The 24,010-nt window shown below is 55.8% G+C and overlaps 7 protein-coding genes across 7 annotated transcripts; 3 read left to right on the top strand and 4 right to left on the bottom strand.

Moving 5' to 3' along the window:
* Positions 1-911: 911 nt before the first annotated feature.
* On the bottom strand, positions 912-5,429 carry MONBRDRAFT_33812 (uncharacterized protein). The gene is made up of 19 exons (XM_001748677.1): positions 4,889-5,429; positions 4,656-4,726; positions 4,307-4,483; positions 4,169-4,216; positions 3,897-4,048; positions 3,600-3,815; positions 3,291-3,435; positions 3,127-3,205; positions 2,990-3,043; positions 2,794-2,896; positions 2,595-2,663; positions 2,390-2,458; positions 2,245-2,307; positions 1,911-2,168; positions 1,732-1,824; positions 1,543-1,628; positions 1,387-1,453; positions 1,166-1,222; positions 912-1,038 (listed from the first exon to the last, which is right to left on the bottom strand). Exons 1-19 carry the CDS (start codon positions 5,089-5,091, stop codon positions 985-987), a joined length of 2,064 nt encoding a protein of 687 aa, XP_001748729.1. The 5' UTR covers positions 5,092-5,429; the 3' UTR covers positions 912-984.
* Positions 5,430-5,991: 562 nt separating this feature from the next.
* On the bottom strand, positions 5,992-8,088 carry MONBRDRAFT_28271 (uncharacterized protein; the record flags this gene model as incomplete). The annotated part of the gene is made up of 6 exons (XM_001748676.1): positions 5,992-6,777; positions 6,903-7,237; positions 7,386-7,518; positions 7,616-7,759; positions 7,876-7,944; positions 8,041-8,088. The coding sequence occupies 6 exons, from the start codon at positions 8,086-8,088 to the stop codon at positions 5,992-5,994; spliced, it is 1,515 nt and encodes a 504-aa protein (XP_001748728.1).
* Positions 8,089-9,373: 1,285 nt separating this feature from the next.
* Positions 9,374-11,221, top strand: MONBRDRAFT_10933 (uncharacterized protein; the record flags this gene model as incomplete). The annotated part of the gene is made up of 8 exons (XM_001748748.1): positions 9,374-9,452; positions 9,559-9,683; positions 9,819-9,878; positions 10,000-10,279; positions 10,390-10,430; positions 10,504-10,692; positions 10,799-10,973; positions 11,070-11,221. 8 exons carry the CDS (start codon positions 9,374-9,376, stop codon positions 11,219-11,221), a joined length of 1,101 nt encoding a protein of 366 aa, XP_001748800.1.
* A 565-nt stretch (positions 11,222-11,786) lies between these two features.
* MONBRDRAFT_28269 (uncharacterized protein) lies at positions 11,787-15,495 on the bottom strand (the record flags this gene model as incomplete). The annotated part of the gene is made up of 6 exons (XM_001748675.1): positions 11,787-12,513; positions 12,636-12,772; positions 12,864-13,106; positions 13,324-13,423; positions 14,068-15,184; positions 15,273-15,495. The coding sequence occupies 6 exons, from the start codon at positions 15,493-15,495 to the stop codon at positions 11,787-11,789; spliced, it is 2,547 nt and encodes an 848-aa protein (XP_001748727.1).
* Positions 15,496-16,541: 1,046 nt separating this feature from the next.
* On the bottom strand, positions 16,542-17,820 carry MONBRDRAFT_28268 (uncharacterized protein; the record flags this gene model as incomplete). Its single annotated transcript, XM_001748674.1, has 3 exons — positions 16,542-16,771; positions 16,974-17,099; positions 17,256-17,820. The coding sequence occupies 3 exons, from the start codon at positions 17,818-17,820 to the stop codon at positions 16,542-16,544; spliced, it is 921 nt and encodes a 306-aa protein (XP_001748726.1).
* Positions 17,821-18,439: 619 nt separating this feature from the next.
* On the top strand, positions 18,440-21,228 carry MONBRDRAFT_28267 (uncharacterized protein; the record flags this gene model as incomplete). The annotated part of the gene is made up of 10 exons (XM_001748747.1): positions 18,440-18,496; positions 18,638-18,723; positions 18,809-18,878; positions 19,022-19,135; positions 19,233-19,674; positions 19,744-19,895; positions 20,013-20,193; positions 20,686-20,789; positions 20,894-21,002; positions 21,122-21,228. The coding sequence occupies 10 exons, from the start codon at positions 18,440-18,442 to the stop codon at positions 21,226-21,228; spliced, it is 1,422 nt and encodes a 473-aa protein (XP_001748799.1).
* Positions 21,229-22,433: 1,205 nt separating this feature from the next.
* Positions 22,434-23,938, top strand: MONBRDRAFT_28266 (uncharacterized protein; the record flags this gene model as incomplete). Its single annotated transcript, XM_001748746.1, has 6 exons — positions 22,434-22,465; positions 22,595-22,690; positions 22,795-22,929; positions 23,056-23,144; positions 23,267-23,487; positions 23,591-23,938. 6 exons carry the CDS (start codon positions 22,434-22,436, stop codon positions 23,936-23,938), a joined length of 921 nt encoding a protein of 306 aa, XP_001748798.1.
* Positions 23,939-24,010: the final 72 nt, after the last annotated feature.

Below are 24,010 nucleotides of genomic sequence, written 5' to 3'. Positions count from 1 at the left end.
CTCTCTTTTCTCTCTCTCTCTTCTGACGTTTTCTCTGACTTTATGTTTGATGTTGCATCTCTCTCTGACATCCCCTATCTTGTCTTTGGCTATAAGATTTTTCTTTTTGACATCTCTCTGACTTTCTCTCTCTTGTCTTCTCTCCCTCTTTCTCTCATCACTGTCTCTCTGTCTCCCTCTCTGAGCACGTGTCTAACCCCCTACGGACCTCTGCCCCCCCCCCCCCCCCCCGGCCGTTGCTCTGGGAATGTCGGCCGCGTAGTTCAAGCTGGCGTGGTTTGGGTCTGTGAGTATCTTTGGTGACTATCTGACCGCCATGTGTCTTGAGCCAGCACACCGCCGACCATTGCTTTTCCTCGACAGAGAACGCCTGATGCTGCTCTGCCAATTTCAACTCAATTTTGAAGCAATAAACCACGAATTTTGCTGTGTTTTTGTTTTTTTCTTGCGGTCTGCTGTGATGCTTCAGCGTGTGCCATGTCGTTCGTCGTTTGTCCTGCCTAAATGGAATACGCGCCCTCGACCCCCCGTGAGTTCCTCCGGGAGCGGGAGGTCGGTGGACATCATGGCAATGACCCAATAAGACTTCAAGAGTGCAGCCTGGAGCATCTTCAAGCTTGCTGCTTGGCTTTTATCTTGAAAACGGGTCATCATAGACCAGCTGGCGCCTGGTCTGAGAGATTCGGGTTCTGACCGGGTTCTGAGCGGCATATTGACATGTGAATACACCATACACCATACTTACTATTATTGAAGATCAATGCCCGAACTACAACAACACGTTACACTGCTTCTTCAACGCATCGATGACGCGCGACGAGGCCACTCTAAGATTTACACACTCGCTGCTGTGCTGAGACCATGTCAAGTCCAGGCATGTTGCACATGTGTTTGACATCTTTCTTTGCTTTCGCAAAACTGACTCAATTGGAATGGAAGCGAGTCCGAGCGCAGGTGCTGCCCGGTTGTTAAATATCTCGTTCCTCAGTTGACAAGCATGACAATCTTGTCTCCGGGCTGCCACAGAACCCGCTCCTTCTGTGATGGTTCAAAACGACCGTGCAGCCGTGCAGGCGCCAGCGCGTCAGTAAGCACTCATGACACGACCGCATATCCGGTCGAGCATGGGCTGACATTGAAGAAATCAGAACAAAACAATACTGACCTTGTGAGGAGGATTGATGCTCAGAACGCCCTCGTCGCGGATCCATCCAACCACAATCTACATTGATACATCGGCGAAAGCACAATGAGGGCTTGAGGATTCGAAAAGAAAAAAAAAAAATGTAAAGAGAAAAGAACCCCCCTCTTCCGAACCAAAAGAAAGCAAGAACAAGACCCAAAAATCAAAATCAAAATCAAACGACGTATTTTGCTTGCACATACCCGGCCAGTGGCGCGCGCCTTGGCCATGAGGTCCCAGAAGCAAAGCTTGACGCCAGCGGGGCATAATCTGGCAGTGATGACACAAGAGAACCGTGAGCACCCCGTCTCATTATTTCAATGTAACCTCTTCACCCGCCCCAAAACACGGGAACGCACGTGTGGGCTGGAACAATGCTCAGCTCGCAGCCTTGGTAACTGAGCAGCTCATCAAAGACCAGGTTGAGCGGGCGCTGGTCAGACACCTAGTTGCAAAGTGGGCCGGTACGGATGCCGTTTACCGTGTGAACATTCCCAACTCGCGAGATCACAGAAGATGACCGGCCATGGTCAAAATTCGGGCCTCACCTGGGCCAAGGCGGCGCTGACAATGCTGTTACCCGCAATTTGAAATGAATCGTTAATTGAAGCCGCCAATTCCTTGGACAGCGGGTCCACGATCTGACACGCGCGGGTAAGCCAAGTGGGGTGAGCTTTGGGCTGAGCGATTGATTACACGTGGGCCAAAGCCCTTGCGCATGGCTCACCTCACTGAGAATCATACAGTTTTCTTCCATCCGCTGATTCATGCGCTTGCGCTCCTGCTGGATTTCGTGAACGAGCAGCTGGGTGCTGAGCGCTCGACTGTCCCGATTCTCAAACACAGACTGGGTGCTGCTGTCGTTGAGAATCAAGATGGTGCCAAAGGCCTCCAAACGCATGGCCTCCAGGTCTCGCTTCCGCAACGGATTGCCCTGGCGCAGCTGCACCTGCAGATTCTGCAGCCGCATGACGTCCATGCCATTCTATCAAGCCCCGGTCGAATTGGTGAGTGTTGTCCGGACGAGACAAGTGGCTCATCTGAGCAAGGGGCACACCAACCGCTTTAAGGAGAAGGATCTGCTCCTCCTTTGGAATTGTAGCCATGATGTACAGCACAGAGCCCTGCAAAACACAAGTAGAATATGATCAAATGTCGAGTGTTCACGGGGGTCGAGTGGTGAGTCAAGGGGTGCATCAAGCGTACCGAAGCCACGCGGCGATCCAACTCAGCAATCATCAAGTGCATGTCTCGGCGCCAATTGAGGAACATGATCTAACAAAGCCCCAAAGCCACCAAGCAGCAGCCGAGTTTCAACAGATCGTTTGGCACGGAGAGGCGGGGACTGTGCTGAACGAAAACACCGTGGCGTTTAACGACTCCTCGAGCAAGCGGACAGAGAAGCACGTACGCGCTCGGGTTCGCGGTTCACACGTTGAACAGCCTGCTCATGGGACATGTGCGAGAGCGGCATGGTCGTCTGGAAAGGCGATTGGAGCGTGTTTGGTGAGTGCTAATCCTGATTGACGTTTTGCTGGCTATTTTCATTTTCAAGGTCGAGAACAGAGCAAACAGTCGGGTCAAAGTGCAGGGCTGCGGTAACTACCGACCGAGGGAGCATAAGCATCATCATCCTCAGCAAGGACGATGAGCTGGTCTCCCTGAGAGATGATGTAGTCATCGGGAGGGTTGAGGACAACCTCGGAGTTTTGTCTGTTTGAAGCATTGGCAACAAGGTGTCCAAGCATGAGAAAAGGACGGCCGAGAGGACACGGCATCTCGTCAGGTCCGGTGGTGCGTACGTACCCGTCGCCGAGCTTGACACCAACGACCACGGCATCCTGGAAGGACGTCAGAGCGCTACGAAAAGTTGAACCGACCAATTCTGGACATGCACAGATGAGACACCACCACGAGCACTCGGCGGCACAAGTACTGCGCACGGGGTCGCATACTCACGGGGCCAACTTTTGATATAAAACTCGGGTCCATCAAAGCTCATGATGAGCTCAAGAGCCGATCCTGCATCATGTACCAGGAGTGGTGAGCCAAGCAAGAACGAAGGTTGTATGGAAGTGGGTAGGCGCAAGGCACGACTTTAGCTGACCGATCATGGGCTGGCGGGTACAGGCAATCATGATTTGGCCAATCACTTCGTGGGTAGAGATGATTTCCACGCGCTCGCGGCCAGCCACTTGCATGACGTGCTCATTGGCCTGATCTTGCAGCTCAAGCACCACGTGGGGGGAAGGCTAAATGCAAGAGCCGAGCAACGAGCAGGATGTATTACTGATGAGATGAGCAAGTCAAGTTTTAGGGTCAAGCATAATGGGGTCGGCAAGGGATGATGGGTTGTCGGTCTGGCGGTGGTGGGAAGAACAGCCGATCTGAATATAACGACCCATTCATGGCGTACCCCAGCATGCTGGAGCAAGAGCATGAGCAGCATGAGAACACGAAGGATTTTGGCGTCGCTATCTTCGGAAGACTGGTGATCTTCGGCCAGAACAATGATGCTGCGCGCCTTGGTGCAGGAGGTCTTGCTCAAGTCTGCTCGGTTGAGGATGGAGCCCTGCACAAAAGCCACATGCGTGCCCAGTTTGGGAAAGTTGGCATTCGCCAATGCTGCCTCCTATCAAGGGCGGTGGATTGCAGGCTCGTGAGCACCTGGGCAGGTCAGGGTGTGGAGGGAGGTTTGAATGAGTGGACGAACCAAATCCTGGGGATCATTCTCGGCAAGGACTACGATGCGACTGCCACCGAGGCTCTCGTTGGCCAAGCAGAGTTGTTTGATAACAAGGAGCGTTTTCGCAGACCAGCCGAGGATGACGGTGTGACCGGCAAAATCTTCAGTGCTTCGCGATACTGTTGAGGTGAGGTTTGGGAGCAAGATGTGGGTCATGAGGGCATGCAATAGGTAATCAGGGGAGACAGGCGGTGGATGAGTGTTGATGAAGCGAGCTGTAGTGTCAGGGTGCTGCCTACCGGCATGTACACGCAACAGTACGTCACGTATGGCGCTAAAGAGCATGCCTACAGAGAAGCAAGGCCAGCCGGGTGGATGGATGAGTCAAACACACTGCGGGGTGGGGTGACCAGGGCATTGTGCATTCCATGACAAACCTGCAAGAGCGGCGTTGAGAATGACACCGACGAGGGCCAGGACGAGGGCGATGAGGCATTCGGCCAGTTGGGTCGTTTGAAGCAGTGATGCAGGTGCAAGAAGCATGACGGTAGCGCGCCACAGGCACATGTGCATGCTGGTGGTGGCGGGAGCCAAGCTTTTGAGAGCCACAGCCGCTACAAGGGGAAATGGGTGTTCAGGTGAAGTAAAGTCAAGTCAAGGTTGAAAGGGCAAGGTATGAGAAGATACGGCTGTCCACGAAAATCGATCGAGGGGCAGTCGGAAGGGGGAGGTGGTCATTTGGAATCAAATGGGTATCAAAGCACGTGACTGCGGGACAAGGCCTACCGACGGTGAGCAGGACAAGAATGGCCTTGCCAGCCTCACGAACGCGAGCCATGAAGCTTCGGGACTTGAGCCTACTCGGGCAGGGTCGGGGCCAAGCGAAGGGCATGGTGGGCAAGAGCGTGATCCATGAGCCGAGCGAGAAGGCGGCTGGCTTCAAGTGCAGGGCTCGGGGGGCGACAGAGGCGCTGAACATGGCGGGAGTAGCACAAAGGGAGCCTTGCCGTCATGCTTACCAGTCGGCACAACGTTGGTAAAGGGAGTCACCGCTGTGTTCATCATCAAGGAGCTGCAGCATGTTGGTGATCATGATGCCCAGCACAAGCAGGGCTGCAGCACCACTGACGGCGGTGGCGATGCTGTCATATTCGTTGGGCACGAGGGCCTCATAATTGAGAACGGTGGCCAGGATGGCAATCGTTGCTGCCTCGGCCATCATGGTGCAGTTATCCTTTTGGTCAGGAGACACGGCAGCCGCTCAACCGCTGCACCCGCACGCACGCACACACGCCCCCTTTTCCGTTGCTACTGATCTGAATCAGGCAGGCACGAGTCCAAGCCCAAGACCCTGCATTCACGCCGTCGGTCCAGTTCCGTCCGTGTTATCGCGTATCCCGACGCACAGTACCACCACACTCGTCCACTGGCCCGCCTCGACAACGCCGATACCGTTACCAATACCAGAGGTCGTCGGGCGCCGAGCTGCCGTTTCCGCGTGTGTGTGTGTGTGTGTGTGTGTGTGTGTGTGTGGTTCGCGATCCGATGAGTTAGGTTTGGTCACAAGTTTAGTAAAATACTTTTGTAAGAAGGAAGAAAAGAAGGAGGAAGTAAGTTAGGGAGAGAACGTCGGGTAGAGTAGAGCGGCGAGAGCCGAGTAGAGAGGGGGGAAGAGAGAGGTGGGAGGAGTAGAGAGGGGAGGAGCGAGAGGAGAGAGAGAGGTGAGAGTAGTAGCGAGGCGAGTAGAGAGGCGGGGAGAGAGAGGAGAGAGGGAAGAGTAGAGAGTGAAGAGGAGAGAGTGAAGAGGAGAGGAGTCGAGAGTCGAGTCGGGAGTCGAGTCGAGAGACAGGAAGAGATGGTTGAGAGAGCGTTTGAGTGTGTGGGCTCAAAGTCAAAGGGGTCAATTCACACTTGACAGGATGATGGGATGTCAATTTTGATCTGGGCAGCCCAGGCCAGGCTCAGTTAGGAACGGCACGTGGTCAGTGTCGCTGCCACACAGTGGAGCATGGGGCGTGCCCCACAAGCTGTTTTATCGTAGCAACAGTCGTTGGCGCTTGGTGTGAGAGCGTTTCCCGAGATGGGATGCTTGCAGCTTGGAACGCGGCGGATGGTGGACAAGCTACTTTTTTTGGCGCCCAGAGGTGTTGAGCTGGTGGAGCAGCGAGCGTAGGCTCACGTGGCCATTGTAGTTGGCAGCCACTGTCGCATACGCACTCTCCAGGGTGTCCGAACCGACACGAATCTCGGCTGCACTCATGAGTTGGGCGATATCTTCCAGGCTACGATCACGGCTCAACTCACGGTCCGGAATGCCCTGCAACGTGTAGCGATCTGGGATGAGCAGCGTCCGGCTCGTCGTAGGGTCTCCATAATTCTGTGGATTTGTCAGCAAAGCATGCGGCCAAGAGTCGATCAGCATCGCATTCAGGTGGGCCAGACCCCCGCTCTCTCCAAACCGGCCCGTGGACGCAGGACTGACCGTAACATTGTCGACAGGCATGCGCCGGGGCGGCTGGCGGTCAGTACGGATGGAGGGGACGCCAAAAATGCGATCTGCTGTCTCGTGTGCTTGCCGGCGCTGGGTTGCATCTTGGCCATTGCCATCGCATACAGGCTGGCGCCAGTCTAGGACATCGACGAGCTCGTCGACGTCCACGAGCTCGGTTCCATCAGCACTGGGGATGGCCACGGCCGCAAACAACCGCTCAATATCCTTGGCCTCGAGCCAGACTTGCTGTGCCTCCAGCACACGCTGAGCCTCGGCGCGCGTCAGCTGGTGACCACTCTGGTGCTGTGCCGTGGCGGCGTCAAGTGCCGCTTGCAAAGCCGTGACATTGCGAAAACCCTGGCACATGAGCTTGGGGCGAAGATCACGAGCCACGGCTTCTTGTGACAACATGCGTTGCTACAGGTAGCCCGAGGGAGCACCCAAGGGAGCAGGGGCAAAAGGTGAGAAAGCCGGGGGCAGGCAAGCAGGTCAAGCGCAGGAACCAGCAGGGTGAGTTGCTGTGGCCTGGGGTACGGGCGTACATGGCTGCTTTTATCCGGGTGAAGCACGTCCACCAGACGATGGCTGTCGACAGGCAAAGGAAGGCCCAAGGGCTCAGTTGTGCTTGGATCAATGCGAGACGGCTCGGCTTCCAGAGGATGGTCCCAGGTGAGGGCTGTGCGCACGTGAATCCCACGGCGGTCATTGGGTGTGGGTGTACCATAAGCCTTGTCCATGGAAAAACTGCTGCTGTCGTAATTGCGGCGGACTTGAGTGCCAGGCTCCGCCTCGCCACGGAGGCGGAGCGAGCCAGCAAGGTGCTCGGGCCGCACTTCGGATGGTGTCTCATCGCGGAAGCACTCGGCGACGCTGCCCACTGCACAGAGCAAGACACACGGTCATTGAGAGGCGGATAAGCTGGCCTGGGTGGGGATGATGGAGGGGTGCAAAGTATTGTGCTTGGACCATGCTTAGTCTTAATACAAGAAAAAAAAACAAAGGCCTTGCCCAGTGAATAGACGTACACTTGACCGTGGCGATGCCAAATGTGCTGTCCGGGTTGGCAGCGGAAGGCAGGTTTCGGCGGCCTTGCTGTGCTTGCTGTTGGTCAAGAACCTCTTGCAGTGCGTGTTTCTGCATCTTGAGCGTGTCTGGCACCTTAAAAAAAACAAAAAAACCAAGAATTATAAAGCCAGAGGTAAAGGGCTGCGAAACCCTGGCAGAACGCACGCGGATCAGGGCGGGGCGGACGAACCGAGAGATCACTTGGGGTTCCGGAGGGCACGCCGAGGATGCGTTGAGTCACGTCGCCACCCACATCGGAGCGATAGGGTCGGCGTTGGCCGACTTGGCCCGCATTGTAGCGCTGAAATTCACGGACACGATCAGGCGTCTCGGGCTGTCGGAAGCGTGGGTTGCAGAGCCGAGGAGCAAGGCCAAGTATCACACAGGTTAGGGCTCGGCGTGAGCTTGGTCAGGCGGGTGCGAGGGTCGAGCTGACCAGGCAGCACGCACCCGACTTGAGCGATCATGGTTCATGGTGTGTCGCAACTCGTTGCCAATGGACCTGTTGGCAATGCCCGCCTGAAGACGGGATAGGGATGAGTACCCGGGGGTTGATTCTGGACTCGGGGATAGTAGTAGGGTGCTGGGTATGGGCCGTGGGCAAAAAGAACGTACAGCGCGCATATCGGGCGTGGTGTCTCGGAAACGCCCAGCGTTGGCCATGATTGATGTTACGAACTGAGCAGGCAAACCTGAAAGCGACCCTCGCCGGTCCAAGCTCGCTCAAGCTCAAGCTCAGGTGGGGGTTGTACCGGGGAAGAGCACGCGGCGCTGGATGGAAAGAAGCCAAGGGCGGCGAAGACTGCCAGCTCGAGCACGGAGGCTAATCTGGACAGCGGTGGTCAAGCAATGCCTGTCTAATCTTGATGAGAAGAAGCTCCAGGGAAGAAACAAATCGAGGAGAAATGAGCGACTTGTGCACCCGCGAGTGTGCGCGGCGAGCGGCGAGTGAGAGAGTGCGATCGAGCCCCGTGATGGTGCCAGCACGTCCGTGTGGCCGATGCGAACTACACGTGTGACAAACACAAGCTATAGTACGTTATACCAAGGTACACATGTGTGACAGAAGTCATGTCATGTATCGCGTCACCAGTACGTACCCCCACCTCGGTTGTCAAGGCCTGCGGACGGGGTTTATAATAAATAACACCTCCCCAAAGTATACTAAAAGTCAACACCTGCAGGCACACAAACGAAGATAAAAGTGTGATATGTATTATACTTTAAACGTAGTGCGACAACAAAAGACAAAATTTTTTCATTTTGATCCTGGTAAGAGAGAGAGAGAGAGAGAGAATGAGAGAGAGAGAGACACGAAGGGAAAGGGCAGCGCCGGGGCGGAAAGCGCTGGGGCGTCAGTGGCTGAGCGGGCAGTTTGGGATCGCTTTGGCATTTGGCTCGAGGGATATGATGCGGGGCCTGGTTGCCTTGTGTTGTTGGGATTCAGAGTCCCATCAAAACGTCTCCGGCTCACCAACACACCTCACGACTGCATCAATCAACCGGCTCGGGGCGGTCCCGGGGGCGCCGGCCTCCAGGGGGGGTTTGTGATGATGGTGGTGGTGATGGTAGTGGTGGTGGTGGTGGTGGTGGTGGGGCAGAGTGTGGCCTTGGGATTTTTGAACCCGATCTGGCTGTGGGATCGGTGCAGGGTCTGGCACAATCACGAAACTCGTCACTCTCTTCCTTCCTCTCTCGTGCTACGCCCCCCTTCTTCCCCCCCCCCTCTTCCCCCCGCGCGCTGGCTAGTCGGCGCAGAGCCTCACTTGGAATTGGTTGATACTTGCTAGGATCTTCCTGCGTGGTCCGCCTGCTGTACCCCGCCTGGCATTGGGTCGAGGCGCCAGGCTGTTGTGGGATCTCGTGCTCGCTCCACGCCGCACACATAGCCCAGAATCTGCTTCACTCGTCCCCTCATCAGCATTGCATCGGCGCTTCTCTCGGCACCATGGTCGAACTCACGGTTTTGGCCGTGGTGGGGTACATCCTCACCAGCCTCCCGCTCCCCATGTATGGCCTGTTTGTTGGTACGTCCGTTTCACTACATTTATTTGCCTGGATGCATCTCGGCTCCTCTACAGCCAGGCTACTCTACAGCTCGACCTCAGGCTCATGATGCCGATTTCCTCGCAGGCATCCTGGATGGACTCACTCGCTTCTTGGGCAATCGTATGTGGTACTATCGGTTGGATGAGTGGGTGTACAAGCACTTTCAGCGCATCGTTCTCATGTTTATCAAGGACATTGGGGCCACCGAGGTATGGATTGCTGGCTCATCATCATTTCACCAGTTCCTTCGTGCTTGTCACCCGCCTCATCCTTGCCGTGCGTGCGTCATCCTTGCGTTTCTCTTGACCACATTGTAACCGCTGCCTCTACGTGCCTTTGGTTAGACCGTCATGTATGGCGATGCACCCCAGCCTGAGAAAGCCGTCCTCATCTGTAACCACCAGGTATCGACTCCCTACATCTCTGTCGCTGGGTTCGCCCACAGCCCAGCCCCGCCGGCCCCGGACGGCTCAACTGCGTTGACTCACAATTTACCGCGTCCTTTTGCGCTGCTTCCCCATGCAGTGTACAGCCGATGCCTTTATCATCGACATGGTCGCACACCAAGGCTCGCGCCTGGGGCACTTGCAGTTTCTCCTCAAAAATTCTCTCAAGTACCTGCCCCTTTTCGGACCTTACTGGAAGCAGCACGGCTTTGTGTACCTCAAGCGCTCCTGGGCCTCGGACAAGCTGGCGATTGAGCGCAACCTTGCACTCACGCAGGAACGCCCCGTGCCTTACTGGATGTGCCTCTTTCCTGAAGGCACCCGTCGAACCCACAACCCCAAGCCCCCCTCCCGTCCTGGTTGGTTTCCGTGGGCCTGTATCCCCTGTACATTACCACCCGGTTCCCACCGCTGCATTGCCAGCATTCTGATGCGTGCGCACCTCCTCCCAATGTCCTCCACATTTTAGATATTCCTACGTACCCTCACGTGTTGGCCCCGCGCTACAAGGTTTGTACATGCACCTCCGCGAACCAATGTCTCAAGCTGCCCAGCATGAGTCTCACGGCGTGGGCATATCCAGGGGTTCATTGCCTGCATTGAGCAATTACGCAGCGATGCCACTGCCATTTATGATTTGACAATCGCCTACGATCACAAGGATGCCAACGGCCAGCATCCTGAACCTCCCTCTATCCACGGCATTCTTCACCCAAAGTACCACCGCGTGGCTTGCCATGTGGACCGCATCGACATGTCCACCGTGCCGCAGGTCTGTGCACAAATTTACTGCAAGATGGCCTCATTCTTGATCCAAACTCCGAGTCGTGGGTCACCGGGCTGCATCATCTCACTGGTGTGCTACATCTTCATTCCAGGGCGAGGAAGCGATCCGAGACTGGCTCAGTCATCGTTGGGAGGCCAAGAATGAGTATGTCCTGTCTCTGTTCTTGATGGCCCCCCATCCCCCCGCAGCCCCGGTGCCGTTGACTCACAATCACCCACACGCTTGCAGCCTGCTGGCCAAGTTTTATGAGGGCAAGGATTTTCCAGGTATGTGCCTGTTGCCCGTCAAACTGCTTGTCTTTTCGTGGCTCTGGGCATTTTGTGTGAAGCATCTCATTTTCCCACCATGCGTCTGCCTTGTAGACAAGCGGGGCGCCTTTCAGATTGGCCTTGAGCACTATTTCTGGGATATTGGCATTGCGGTCTTGGTGACCCTCTTCTCTTATGGCACTGTCTTTGGTTCGTTTGGCTGTCGGGACGCCAGGGCTGAAGCTGGCGAATCCGCTCGCGCTTGATTCCTCTCACGTGTCATGTGTGCTCAATCGTGGGTCAGGCCGTACGTGGTTTCTTTGGCCCGGACTTGTCTTCAACCTGGTGGTCTACATCTGGGGCATCATTCGGCACTGATGTATGTAAGCAGCGGCCGACAGCAATAGCGCACATCATCATCATCATCTTCAACATCATCATCATCATCATCATCAGGCGTGCAAGAACACGAATCAGACATGATCAAAGGACGGCGAAACCTGAATCACTCAGATGTAAAATTCGAGCCCCGGGCACCTGGCAAGCAAAGCACATACCCACACTCAAGGATGGCAGATCTTGATGTGAATACAATAAAAAACGATCTGGTCTGTTGTTGTTTTCTTGTATAGCCCCAGATGCCGATGAGGGCTACTCAGGGGCTCATAGGTGGCGTTGATGACCAATGACTGAGGTACAGTGGCTGACGAATCGATTCATTTGAACAAGCGTCGGAAACGGATTGGCTAAGAAACCGAGCGCTGGTCTGCCGACGCGCACCATGGCTGAGTGAACCAAACAGGCAAGGGGGTTGCGTGACAGCGCAAGCAATCAAGACTTTTCTGGGACCCATGCAACGAGCATGGGAATTTCGTCGGGCTGTGCCTCAAGCCGTAGCCGACCAGCCAGGGCCAGAAGCTCTTCGTTGGCATGTTCGAGGCGAGACTTGAGGTGTGCTTTGAGGCTTGGGTCAGTCTTGGCAGCACGTCGTTGGTGGCGAAAGTCTGGAGCCGTGAACCCGATAATGCGGGTAAGAATATCGTTGCTGAGCCTGGCACGGCAATCTCCATCCACTTGATCCAAGGCAAAGTGGGCGACAAGGCGCCAGCCCTCACGTTCTGCAGCCAGGTTGCCATCAAAGGCGGCGAGGCGGCCTTTAAACCACTGACGCTTATGGCCCACTTCGGCCACGGGAACCAGGTGGCGTGCTTTCTTAGGGGTCGCTGAAGCAGCGTGTAGCGTAGCATTCGCTGCCGATGGCAAACCAGTCGCTTCTCGCCCCGATTTCGTGTGCCTTGACGAATTTTGTTGTTGTTGTCCTTGATGTTGGTTTTGTTGTTGTTGTTGTCCTTGATGTTGGTTTTGGTGTTGTTGTTGTTGTTGTTGTTGTTGGTGTTGGTGTTGCTGTTTCTGGTGAAAGGCTTCCTCAGCCATTTGAAGGTGGGCATCAATATCCAGGTCGTGCACGACGTCTGGGGTATCGTCATGCGAAAGATTGGCCGCTGACGCGGGGACGCGGGTATCAGGGGGCTCTGCACCTGTCTCGCTTGGCTCAATCCTGGAGCAAGGAAAACCAGGAAATGCAGGGCGAGCCGCGTGACACAGCGAAAGAGATTAAAAAAAAAGGGGCGTTATCCCCGCACGACCCATGCAAGTGATAGTTGTGTTCGGGCCACGCACCCGAAGCAAGCACGTAACACAGCCAAGTGACCTGACTGAGGCTCGAGGGCGGGGACTTGTCCGCCCAGGACTTTTGTGTTACCCGGTTCGAGAAGCAGGAGGTTGCGCACCACTGGCGTACCTGCAGCCACTTGCAACTGGCGGGGCATGAACAGGGGCATGTTTGGGAGAGGCCGGGAATGATGGGCAGTGACGATGGGCTCTGGGCTGGGTGCGAGCGCAACAAACCTTGCAGCCAGGAGTCATAGCTGGCTGGAGCTGGGGCAGGGGCTTAATTTCGACGCCCTTGATTTCGTGAAGACCATCAGTCATTTTGATCTTGAGGATGCGATTGGCGCGGGTGTTTGAAATGCTGGGTGCAGGCTCATCGCTGTCCAAGGTGGTGTCGACACCACGTCGGCGCTCAGCCACGCGCTCGGCCTCTTCGAGCTGACTGTAGGCACTTTGGCTCACGTCGAGCAACGCGTTGACCTGTAATAGCACGGGGTGTGGCAAGCTGGTCCATTCAGCAGACCAGGCCGGGCCTGGGTGTTGCTGAACGGATGCACTCAAGTCGGTGTTCAGCCAAGCTGCGTAGAGGTCGTTCCAAGCTCGCTGCCAAAAACACAAGATGACATGAATGCACGGACACCAAAGCGGTGCGATCTTGAGGTGATGAGGTTCATGCCCAGCCGCTGACAGGTCATACGTGTTGTTGCGTCGCTGCACGAAGCCAAGCATCGTCCACCAGCGCGTGCAACGAACGGAAGCGCTGCCGTGTCGCCTCCATGATCGCTTGTTCGCTGGCACTACGCAGCCGTGCAGAGGTTGTGTCAGAGAAGCAGGTTCATGCTGAAATGCTGACAAGCTTATCATCAACACTGAATCAGAGAAGCTACGTGAGAGAAAGAGAGAGAGAGAGAGAGAAGAGAAGAGAGATGATCATTCTTTAACGGTTTGAAACGGTTTTTTCGTGTGTGTGTGTGTGTGTGTGTGTGTGTGTGTGTGTGTGTGTGTGTGTGTGTGTGTGTGTGTGTGTGTGTGTGTTTTGGCGTTCAGGCGTCAGTTCCGACTTTGCCAATTTGGCGGCGGCAATGTTGCTGCTGCTGAGGGGTATTTACATGTTCATACGTCGGGTGTGTGTGTGTGTGTGTGTGTGGACAACTTGCCAGTTTTCGGTTGATTGGGGCGTGATGGATGAGGATAGGTGTGTCAACTGCAAACAAAAGGGGAGCAGCACTACTGTAGGGCCATGTGATCGGCAGCCTCGCGCGTACTCGGGGAAACGTCGGATACTTCTCAAGGGGAAAAAAAAATAAAAAAAATCAGTCAAGCGGCGGTGCAGAGTAGGAAAGCAACGATCAGCCAGAGAGAGACCCAAGAGCAATCAAGCAAAAGCAATCCAATCAACTCCAATTGTTCAACAATCCTCCGAAAGTTGATGGTTCTTTACTTGCCCATAAAGCAAGTGAGGCTGTCATCCATGGCTTGGAGCCAGGGGGTGTGGTGCACGGGGGCCATGGTGCCAGTGACGGGTGACTTGAAGGCGTGATCGCGGTAGCCTACGATGGACTCCTTTTTGTGGCCCTTCCAGGCCTTGAACATGTCGGCACAGGCGTCGAGGTCAAAGGTGGGATAGTCGGACTTGACCAGGAGGTCCCGGACATAGTCGGTCTGGTAGTCAATCTGCTGGTAACCAGTTTCCGCGGCGATTTCGCGCTTGGCCCACACTTCCATGTCCTTGGCGCGGGCTTCGGCGTCTGGCAGCTGGCGGCGGCCCATGATCAGATCGCGAGCGAGGTAGGCCTGGGCGTCAAACATGGTAAAGGTGTACCATTGATCCTGCATGCCCAGGTAGTAGAGCTGAGTGTTGTCGTGCCAGACGACGCCCTTGTACAGGTTCGGGGGACACAGGCGGTTCGTGGTGCGCAGGCGGAGGTTATCCGCCAGGTAGGGGAACACGTGTTGGTAGCCCGTGCAGAGGATGACAGCGTCCACTTCGCGAGTGATACCACCTTGGAAGTGGGCCGTGTTGCCCTCCAGCTTCTCCAGCAGGGGAATCTCCTCCATGCCTTCGGGCCAGGCAAAGCCCTGGGCAGCGGTGCGGTAGCTCATGCTGACTTGGCGGGCGCCGTACTTGTGCAACTGGAGGCCAATGTCCTCGGCCGAATACGAGGCACCAACAATGAGGATACGGCGATCCTTGAATTCGAGGGCATCGCGAAAGTCGTGAGCATGCAGCACACGACCCGGAAAGCGCTCGAGTCCCGGGAAGTAGGGCGCGTTGGGGGTGGAAAAGTGGCCGCCAGCACAAATAACACGGTCAAAGGTCGAGGTGGAGCGGGTATGGCTTGTCAGGTCCTCCACTGTCACGGCAAAGGTTGCCGTTTCGGCATCAAACTCAACGTTGCGCACGGCATGCGCAAAGCGAATGTAGTCGCGGATCTGGTGTTTCTTGGCGCGTCCAAGGACGTAGTCGGCCAGCACCTCGCGTGGCGGGAAGGAGGGAATCTGCTGGCCGTAATGCTCATCAAAGCTGTAATCGGCAAACTCCAAGCACTCCTTGGGACCTAGACGAGGCGTTGCATCGTCAATCGAAACGGGTGTGCGGGCCGGCATATCGAGCCAGCGGCGAGCATGCGTGGTGACCATCCTCACCATTGGACCAAAGGTAGCGGTACATGGAGCCGTGAACGGGCTCGCCATGCTCATCGAGGCCCGTGCGCCAGGTATAGTTCCACAAACCACCCCAATCGGACTGCTTGTCGTAGCAGACGAGTTCGGGAATCTCTTCACCGGCAGCCTGCAGCTTGGCAAAGGCGATCAGCGCGCTCAGACCCGAGGGGCCAGCGCCAATGATACACACGCGCAATTTGGTCATCCTATCGCACCCCCAAAACGGTTGGTCCAGCAAAGTGGCATGAGCATCGGAGGAGAAAAGCAGCAGTCCTCAAGCCCTGGAAGGGGGGGGGGCGTTACCTGAAGATTCAAGGCGGATTGGCAGGCCTACGTCCAATCAAACCACAAGAACAGTTCGTGACGTGAAATCGAGCAAGAAGAGAACCCCGAGATCAACCAGCCACAGCGTCCATGCACATACCAACACAATCAACTCCGATCAGCGTCCCGGACAGAGAGAAAGAGGAAGAGGAAGGGAGGGAGGGAGAGGAGGAGGGACGAGGGGCTGGTGTCGGGCAGGAAGGGGGCTGATAGGGGGCGGGCGACGAAGAAGGAAAATGCCACTTCAAGCTTACCCAACGTGCTGATAAGCTTCGTGCACTTTCTGCTGGAGTTGATGTAGTCAGAATAAGACTTAATGTCGATATTTAATATTAAAAGCTTATTTGCCTAATAACCCATATCAAGTTGTTGTGGTCCATAATGGAGTTGTTGTAGACTAGTTGATGACCATGGTCTTGTAATGTAAACTTTTATTCAAAAATGGAGGAGTATGGTGGCGCGGTGTAGGATCAAGTGTGTAAATGGTTACACTTTGCTACCTTACTATGGCTCGTGACGTCGGCGGGTGGCGGCGACTTTAGATGGAGCGCTTTCGGTATCACGTTTGATGGATCGTTTATATCGGTGGGCGGCGGGAGCATGAGAAGGAGAAGTGCCGGACGATTTGGGGGGTTGAGGGGCAGCTTCTGCTTCTGCAGCTTCTACTTTCATTCACTATGACTACGACTACTACGACTGCTACCATTATTTTCAATACTAATATGAAGGCATCTATGGTCAGCTAATGATGTGGGTCCTGTCTGGCTAGGCTAGGCTGTTGGCGAGGCTGTCACCAGGCGCATCCTGTTTTTCGGGGATACCGTTGGTAAAGCAAGCCAACCGCACGCGTCTGCCCCAGAGAGCACGAAACGAGAATGAGGGTCTGTCATACAAGCACGGGCACGCTGGGGGGTGGGTTGGCTAGACTCACGGCGGGCTCGGGGCTTGCTGAGCTTCGACGGCCTCCATGGGCTTGCCACCGGATGGTCCCACCCGATTGGAGCGGGCAGAGCAGCAATCACGAAACGCTCGGCAGCGTGTGTTGGGAGTAGCCGCATTTTTGGGATTGGCCTCCTCCTCGGCCTCGGCTGCCAACCGTGCCTCCTCCTCCGCCCGTTGCTTCTTGATGAACTCGAACGTCGACATTTTGTTGGAAACTTGAGTGCACGGATCCGCCCGAGTCGCACAAACATGCAGAGTGGTCGCCATAGGTGAGCATCTTGTGCCCCGCGCAAAAGCTCAAAAGGAAAAAAAAAAAAAAAGAGACCACAAGAAGAACAACCAAAGGGGTTGGTGCGTGATGGACAAAGTGTGGCCCGGCTACCGGAAAAGGCTGGCTTGCAACTTTGATCAACGTACTGAGCATGATATGAAAGGTCAAGAGCTGCCAGAGCATAAAGGCCGCGAGGCCGTTCAAGATGATGGTCACAACCAATAAAACTGTCATGCCGGCATCCGTTACATCGTGGCCCAGGACCTGCAAGTCTATTCAGAGCGAAACCGGCAAGGAAGAAAGCAAAAAAAAAGGAAGAAAAAAAAAACGAACAAGCAAGCAGCGCAGCCGGTGAGACCGTGGGCTCGAATGCAGGGGCAGCGCTGGGCCTTGTCGAAAAGCCTGGGGTCAGCTGCAGGGGTTCAAACCTCGGCGATCAGGGCTGAGGTGCAGATGATCGGAATCACGGAAGGCGTGGAGAGCGATGAGGAGGTAAAAGAGCAGCGCAAAGAGGGCCGCGGTCCCGAGGGCACCGGCAAGGATGCTGACGAAGAAGAGCTTGTAGGTGCGACCACCAACGCAATTGTTCATCCAGCGGCAATGATGGTCAAAGTCCGACACGCACTTGTTGCAAGCGCTGCAGTGCTTGGCCGTGGAGCTGACGCGCACCTGACAAAAGTAGCACTCTTGGTTCATAATCACATGTTTGCGTTGGCTGCGGTCAATTGTGGTGGGCCGAGCCAGGTCGTAGCGCACGGCCGGATCCGCGGGGTCCATGCAGGTGCAGACGGCCAAGGTCACGGCGTGCACGCCAAAGAGAATCCCGGGTCCAAAAAAGGCCAAGGCTTGCCAGCGAACGGCAACGTTGGGGGCCAAGCCACCAAAGAGAATCAGGGCAAAGTAGGCAATGAAGACCCAGGCCCCAATCTGCTGGTTGTTGAGCGGCCATTCCAACCCGTGCCGCCGTACAAACTCATCCTTGATGGTTGGCATGTTGCTGTGCCGCCGCGCTGTTTTCAACCCCGCCAACAACAACAACCGGTGGTGCCAGGGCCGTCCACCTGTGTGCTCCACCGAGGCGCCTCAACAGCAATCAAGCCCCAGACGCCACCACCCAGCGTTTGCTCGTCAACCAGCGACAGCACAGTGCGACAGCGCGCGCGCGCGTGAGAGAGAGAGAGATCAAAATTTTTGCCTTGAGAGATGATGATCAGAAGGGTGCAGCTGGTAGAGAGGGGGGCCGAGTATTCATATTTCATAGCAGTATTTCAGAGGTAAAAGCAGAGAGCATGCATCACATGGAAATATCGGAAGAGACAATGGGGCCAAAAGTTTGCTGTAGTTTTGTTGTCAAGACTGAGTCAGGCAAAGAACGGAGAAAAAACCCGGTTAAAGTCGTCTATGCTTGTTGTACATTTGTCAGCTTCTTCTTATTTGTCAGCCAAACTCGATAATTGATCTGACATTTTAACATCGGTTCACATCTCTGAACAACGTTGTGCTACACCTTGATTTTACCAGCTGAACGACCCGGAACTCTCCGTCTCTCTGTCGTTCTTCTGCGCGCGCGCTCTCTCTCTCTCTCTGTGTCGGCGAACGACGACGGGGCGTCATGACTGAGTCGAGGGAGGAGAAGGGCTTTGCGATCGGTCGCCTGAGCCGTGATCGGGTGCGTAAGCCTGGGGAAGGGTGTGGAGTGTGGGTGATGTGAAGCGGGGTGATGGTATAAAGCGGGGGTGGGGGTGGGGGTGATGTGGTGACGATGTGGACATACTCACTGGGGGCTTGGGTCGGCTTCTGCGTCTTGTAGCTGAGCTGTGCGTACGAGCCCGTGAGCGCTTGGCCGGCGGATGTGTGGAGTTCTTGTGCACCCGAGGCGTTGGAGAACCTGCACGGGTCAGTCACCCTCCCAGGGTCGTCACCATTACATGGTGTGGGCTTTGACCAAGGCCTAGGTCTCACCAGAGGGATGCTCTCACAGGCTGGACTTGACGGGCTGCGAGTTGACGGACGATGATCTCGCCTTCCTGACGCTGTTCCCCAATCTCAAGGTGCGCACGCGCCAGGACCCTATTCACCAACCGGAATCTGGCATCTTGTTTATTTTCAAGTCGATCAGGGGTTCCACTGGCCCTGCGTACTGCGACAGGGGCTGGTTCTCCTCACACGCGTTGATGGTGCTGCTCACCGCTAGGACTTGGTGCTCGACCACAACGAAATCACCAGTCATGCCAAACTGCCGCCCCTGCCCACCTGCACCTCCTTATCCCTCAATCGCAACGCCATCACCGACTACGCGCAGCTTGCGGTACCCCTCCAACTCCACCACGCTGTTTGTGCCAGTGCCATTCTCTTTCTCCTTCCTCTCATTCTGAAAATTTGGGCGTGCATGTCCTCATTGACAGGAGGTGCTGGCAGCTGCGTGCCCACAACTTTCATTCCTCAGCTTGATGATGAATCCCGGCAGCCGCCACGAAATGTTGGGTCATTCAGAGGAGCAGTGTGCCGTCTATCGCTCAACCATCGTCCGAACCCTGCCCCACCTCCACTTTCTCGACACGCATCGCGTTGAGGAGGTCGAACGCCCCTCCAAAACAACCACATTGCCGCTGTCGGCCAAAACAGTTCCTTCCGACTTCAAGGTGCCGTCTCCTTCGACATCCATCAACCCATCAGAACCCCAAGCCGCTTCAAAACAACCCGAGTCAGAGCCTGGTACAAAGCCCGAGCCCGAGCCAGAACCCGAGCCCGAGTCAGAGCCCGAGCCCGAGCCCGAGCCAGAACCCGAAATCAATGTGGATCTGCAGGACTTGCAGCAGCTGGCGGCTGAAATCAATCTTGATGCTGGTGGGTGAATGCACTCGCCTGCGCCACACCTTTCTCTTGCCCCTGCTCTCAACAGCCATGTCACACCAGCTGTCACACCGCAGGGCCCTGCGGCACCGGCACCGATGCCCGAGGACTACGAGAACAACGACCTTGCACCCAGTGATCATGTGCCTTTGCAAGTCGTGGTCGATCCCGACACAGAGGTCCCGGCGCCACGCCGTCGCAGCGGCGACTCACGGGTGCGGGTAGTCGCTTCATCGCCACGCGCCGTCGCGCCCAACCGCCCCTCGCCCTTCACCCCTCACTCTCGCTCGCTCTCGTTCCCAATTGGCGTACTTGTTGTTTCTGGTGGATAGCGGAGCACCCGGCTTGAGCGGCTCTCTCGGCTCATGGACAGCGTTAGCGAAGAAGGCTCGCTGCCCGGTGTCTCCGAATCAGAGGTTGCCACTGCCTCAGAGCTTGGTCTTAGCGTGGGCAGCGCCGTGGATGTGATTGATGAGGCCGAGAGTGAGGCCGAGGCCACGTCCCCGGGTCCAGGTGAAGCAGGCGCGCCCGAGTGTAACGAAGAACCAGGACAGGAAGAGGTGGACACGGTTGCACCTGTAGCGGTTGAAGCAAAAGCCAAACCGTCGCGCTGGCGCCACGAGCGCGCCGACGATCAGACCCTCGCGTTTGCTTGCGTGAGTATGGGCGAACACACACACTGGTTTCGACCTTTGCGCCTACTTTGCCGTTGCGAATACCACCAGACCCCGCTCACATCTCGATTTTTCTGGGTGGCGTAGCGTTTGGCCCAAGAACACGAAGCGTTGCTTGCGGATGAAGGGCCTGGGCTGCTTCAGTTTGTCCAAGAATGGTTTGCAACGTCGGAAGCCCACTCTGGTACGACGAGGGCGTGCACGGGATGGGACGAATTCTTGGGGAGCGTACAGCGAGTCCATTGACGGGGCTCACTGGAGTTGGCCGACATGCTTGCCTCACAACATTCTTATGGTGCACGGTGGCACTGCAATTTGTGCTTCGTATCAGCTGGGGAAGAGCGAGCGTCTTTGGCGGCCGCCTTTCGATTACCGTACAACACGGCCATGCGCAGCCTACGCCACACCCACGCCGAACCCCTCAACGCATACATGGTAGGTAAAGAGAGAGAAAGACGTGGGACAACGGCATCCCTCACAGGTCGGCGTCGACCACTCATGCTGCCGTGCCCCTTCTTCTTTTGATGGCTGCCGGGTAGCACTTTGGTGTTGCGGTGCGACCAGCTCTGACGACCGTGCTGTCCAATCCCACTGGCCCGCGCATGGCTGGGATTATGGTCGATTTGTGGGAGGCCATGCCGCCGCGAGGTGAGTCGGCCTTTTTTTTTTTTTTTTTTTTTTTTTTTTTTTTTTTTTTTTCTTTTCTTTTGAGCCAGGCACACCAAACACGGGTGGTTTCTGACCCGTGCTCGCTTGCGCAAACTCAGGGTTAAAGTTGTTTGAGGCCTTGGCCCAACAAGACATGGCAAGCTATTGTGACTTTTATGGCCATTATCCAGATGGTACCCCGTGCGAGGTGATCAAATACGGCTAAGAGTCATGATGAGATCGGAGGGCGGGCATTTTTACGCCTGTTCCTGTTAATCGGGCTAGTTGAGTCATTGGGTGCAGATGTGACTGTCATGCCATTGTGCGAGGTTTGGCCTTGGCCATGCATCTGCGGTTGAAGCGAGATGCCTTAAGTCCAGCTGCTCGTGGGATGGGACACAGCGCACTTGAATATGGGACACAGGACCACCATGGCACTGGGAGACGTCCACCGTATTCCCTACAACGGATGGGCAATCAACTTCTTATCAAGCTGGTGCTGCGCCGGTACAGGGCCGGTGCAGAGCACAGCAAGGCCAGAGCAGCGAGCGGGGAGGAGCACCCACCCTCCCCCCCCCCCCCACACACACACAGAGCCATCTAGATTGTCTCGTGATTACATCAAGCCAATCTGTGGACGGGTTGTGATGAAGAAATGGCAGCCGTTACCTCCAAGTCTCCCATCACACACTTAGACAGCCAGACAGTGAGAGGATGTATCCAACCCGCAACCCCGCCCCCGCCGCCCCCAAACGCTGGCTATTGAGCATGCATGTTGCCAGTGATCAGTGCCCTAAAGAGCGCGCCCCCGCCGCCCGTAGTTGTTCGTCATCACTGGAGTGACCATCATGCAACATCATCATCCTGAGTCATCACATCACATCCTTCAAGTGTGGCTTTTCTACATCCAATGTGTGGGAAAAATAGGCTAAATTAGCTTTGGGATTGAGTTGAGCGTGTGTGTGATCTGACATACACGTGTGTGTGATTGAGGCTATTACAAGTGTCAGGTTGATGCAACGCGCGCGCATTTTTATTTTTCTCCTCAACAGCAACGGCAGTGCGTCAAGCCCGACTCCCTGGTCCTCGCGCCTCGACTCCACTCGGCGTGACTGCTTGGTATGTGCCCTGCATCGGCCTTGGACGTCTCGTACTTCTCGTGTGTCAGTGGTTGCATTTGTGAACGTGCGTCAGTGTCCCCTCCCTCCCTCTCTCTCCCTGATCGCCGCGTATTGACACTGGCAGCTGGCACGCTGCCTTTTCTCGCCTGTGCGTGCCGTGCGGGGGCTAACATGATGACTGCTTCTTGTGCTTCTTATTCATGCGCAGGGGCCTGTTGATCAATTCTTGACCATCGTACTCTGGCCTGGCCTTGGCCTCTGGCGTGCGTGGAATCAGGACAACTGCCATTCTTGCCCAACGCCATCCAACATGCCGGAACCCAATCGCCTGTCTCTGCTGGCGTAAGTCGTGGGCCATAACTAGAGGACACCGCTTCCGCATGCAGTCCCACCTTGTGATGGCGACCATGGGCGTGGTTATGCTTTTGCCGTGCTGACCTTTTGCGGCTGGACTCCACTCCATTGGTGTAGGACCCTGCTGCGGGAAACGTCATGGCCTTCACTGCTGGTCGCCCTACTGGCCCTCGTGTTTTGCCACTTTGTCATGGCAGTTCAAAAGCAAAACTGGTGCGTGACGTGACCTGGGATACACTTGGGTTCTTCTGTGTGCAGGCAACGTTGTCCTGTGACACCGTGCCACGTTCCCCTCATGTCATCGGTGCACAATTCAGGCCCGTGACCAATGTGACAATCGGCGAGTACCCCTTTCTCAAGGCCGAGCGCGAACGCGTGCCTTCTTGGGCCTTTGTCCTCTATGGCTTTCTCCTTGGTCCCTACGTAGCCCTCATTGAGATGTTTGTGGTCCGGTTCGTAGCATATTCCTCACGCCCTCCTCGCTCTCGCTGCCCTCTTCTCCTTGCTCTCTTCCGTGCACTGCTGTCTCAACACTTCGACTCTTAACCCTGACACATACAACTATGTTGCGCTGGTAGACATGGCCCACGCCGCCTTCGCATCGTCATGGCCACCAACGCTCTTCTCATTTGCTGGGAGGGCTTCCTCTGGACCCTTGCCGTGACAGGTTTGTCCTCGTAGCTGCAGCCCCATGGCTTCCTTCCTCTGGTGCCCACACACATCTCTGTGCTCATGGCGCTCCAATTATGCCAACAACCAAACGCTTGGACCTTGATGCGATGCACACAGAGATGGCCAAGCACTGGGTGGCCGAACCCCGCCCCGACTATGAGCATCGCTGCCTCGGCGTGGGTGGCACCATCTCTCTTGACAACGATGGCAACGTCGTCTGTCTCTACGGTATTGGGGACGGCAACATGTCCTTCCCCTCCGGCCACAGCAGCGGTAGTCTATTTGGCGGCATCTTCGCCTCAGGCTATTGTCTCTGGGTCGCCTTTTTCCGCCGAGCCGTACGTAACGTGTTCCCGTCGCTCCGCCTGCCATCAGGGTCCAGATTCGGTTTTTGGTCAGTCGCTCACCCCTTCTACGTCGGCCAATGCACACGTCATACAGGACACCTACTTTCGCACGCATCACGGGCGCTGGAAATCTTATGCAGCTGCCCGATACACCGAGCTGCTCTTCATCCTCTGCATGTGGCCCCTCTTTTTCTCGAGCTATGTCGCAATTAGCCGCATCGTCGATCACCGCCACTCGCCTGCCGATGTGACTGCCGGATCCTTGATTGGCATTGTTCTCGGCACCATCTTCCTGGCGCGTCTCTTGGCACGCTCCTCAACCCACCTCCCCGTGATTCATGGCTTTCACAAGTCCGATGCCATGACATCCCCGCTCGTCGATGATTCGATGGCCGTGAGCATGGACGGTTTTGATGACGATATCAGCGATGGTGGTTTGTAAACGAATCGGTCTGCACCAACATTGAGCCCGTCCAATGCCGAGAATTGGTCTTTTGGCATTTCTCTAAGGAGG

The sequence above is a fragment of the Monosiga brevicollis genome, genomic scaffold (genome assembly GCF_000002865.3).
Source record: "Monosiga brevicollis MX1 MONBRscaffold_25 genomic scaffold, whole genome shotgun sequence".
Taxonomy (NCBI): Eukaryota; class Choanoflagellata; order Craspedida; family Salpingoecidae; genus Monosiga; species Monosiga brevicollis.
Note: the sequence above shows the minus strand (reverse complement) of the source record. Positions and strands in the feature narration are given on the sequence as shown.

What these genes read in the sequence shown, in the direction of transcription:
- MONBRDRAFT_33812 (XM_001748677.1), bottom strand. Translation starts at nt 5,091, where the DNA reads ATGATGGCCGAGGCAGCAACGATTGCCATCCTGGCCACCGTTCTCAAT. An exon ending in CCCCGTGAGTATGCGACCCC is followed by an intron (nt 3,044 to 3,126) that starts GTGCGCAGTACT and finishes AACTTTTCGTAG; the next exon opens with CGCTCTGACGTCCTTCCAGG. An exon ending in AGATCCTTCTCCTTAAAGCG is followed by an intron (nt 2,169 to 2,244) that starts GTTGGTGTGCCC and finishes GGGGCTTGATAG; the next exon opens with AATGGCATGGACGTCATGCG.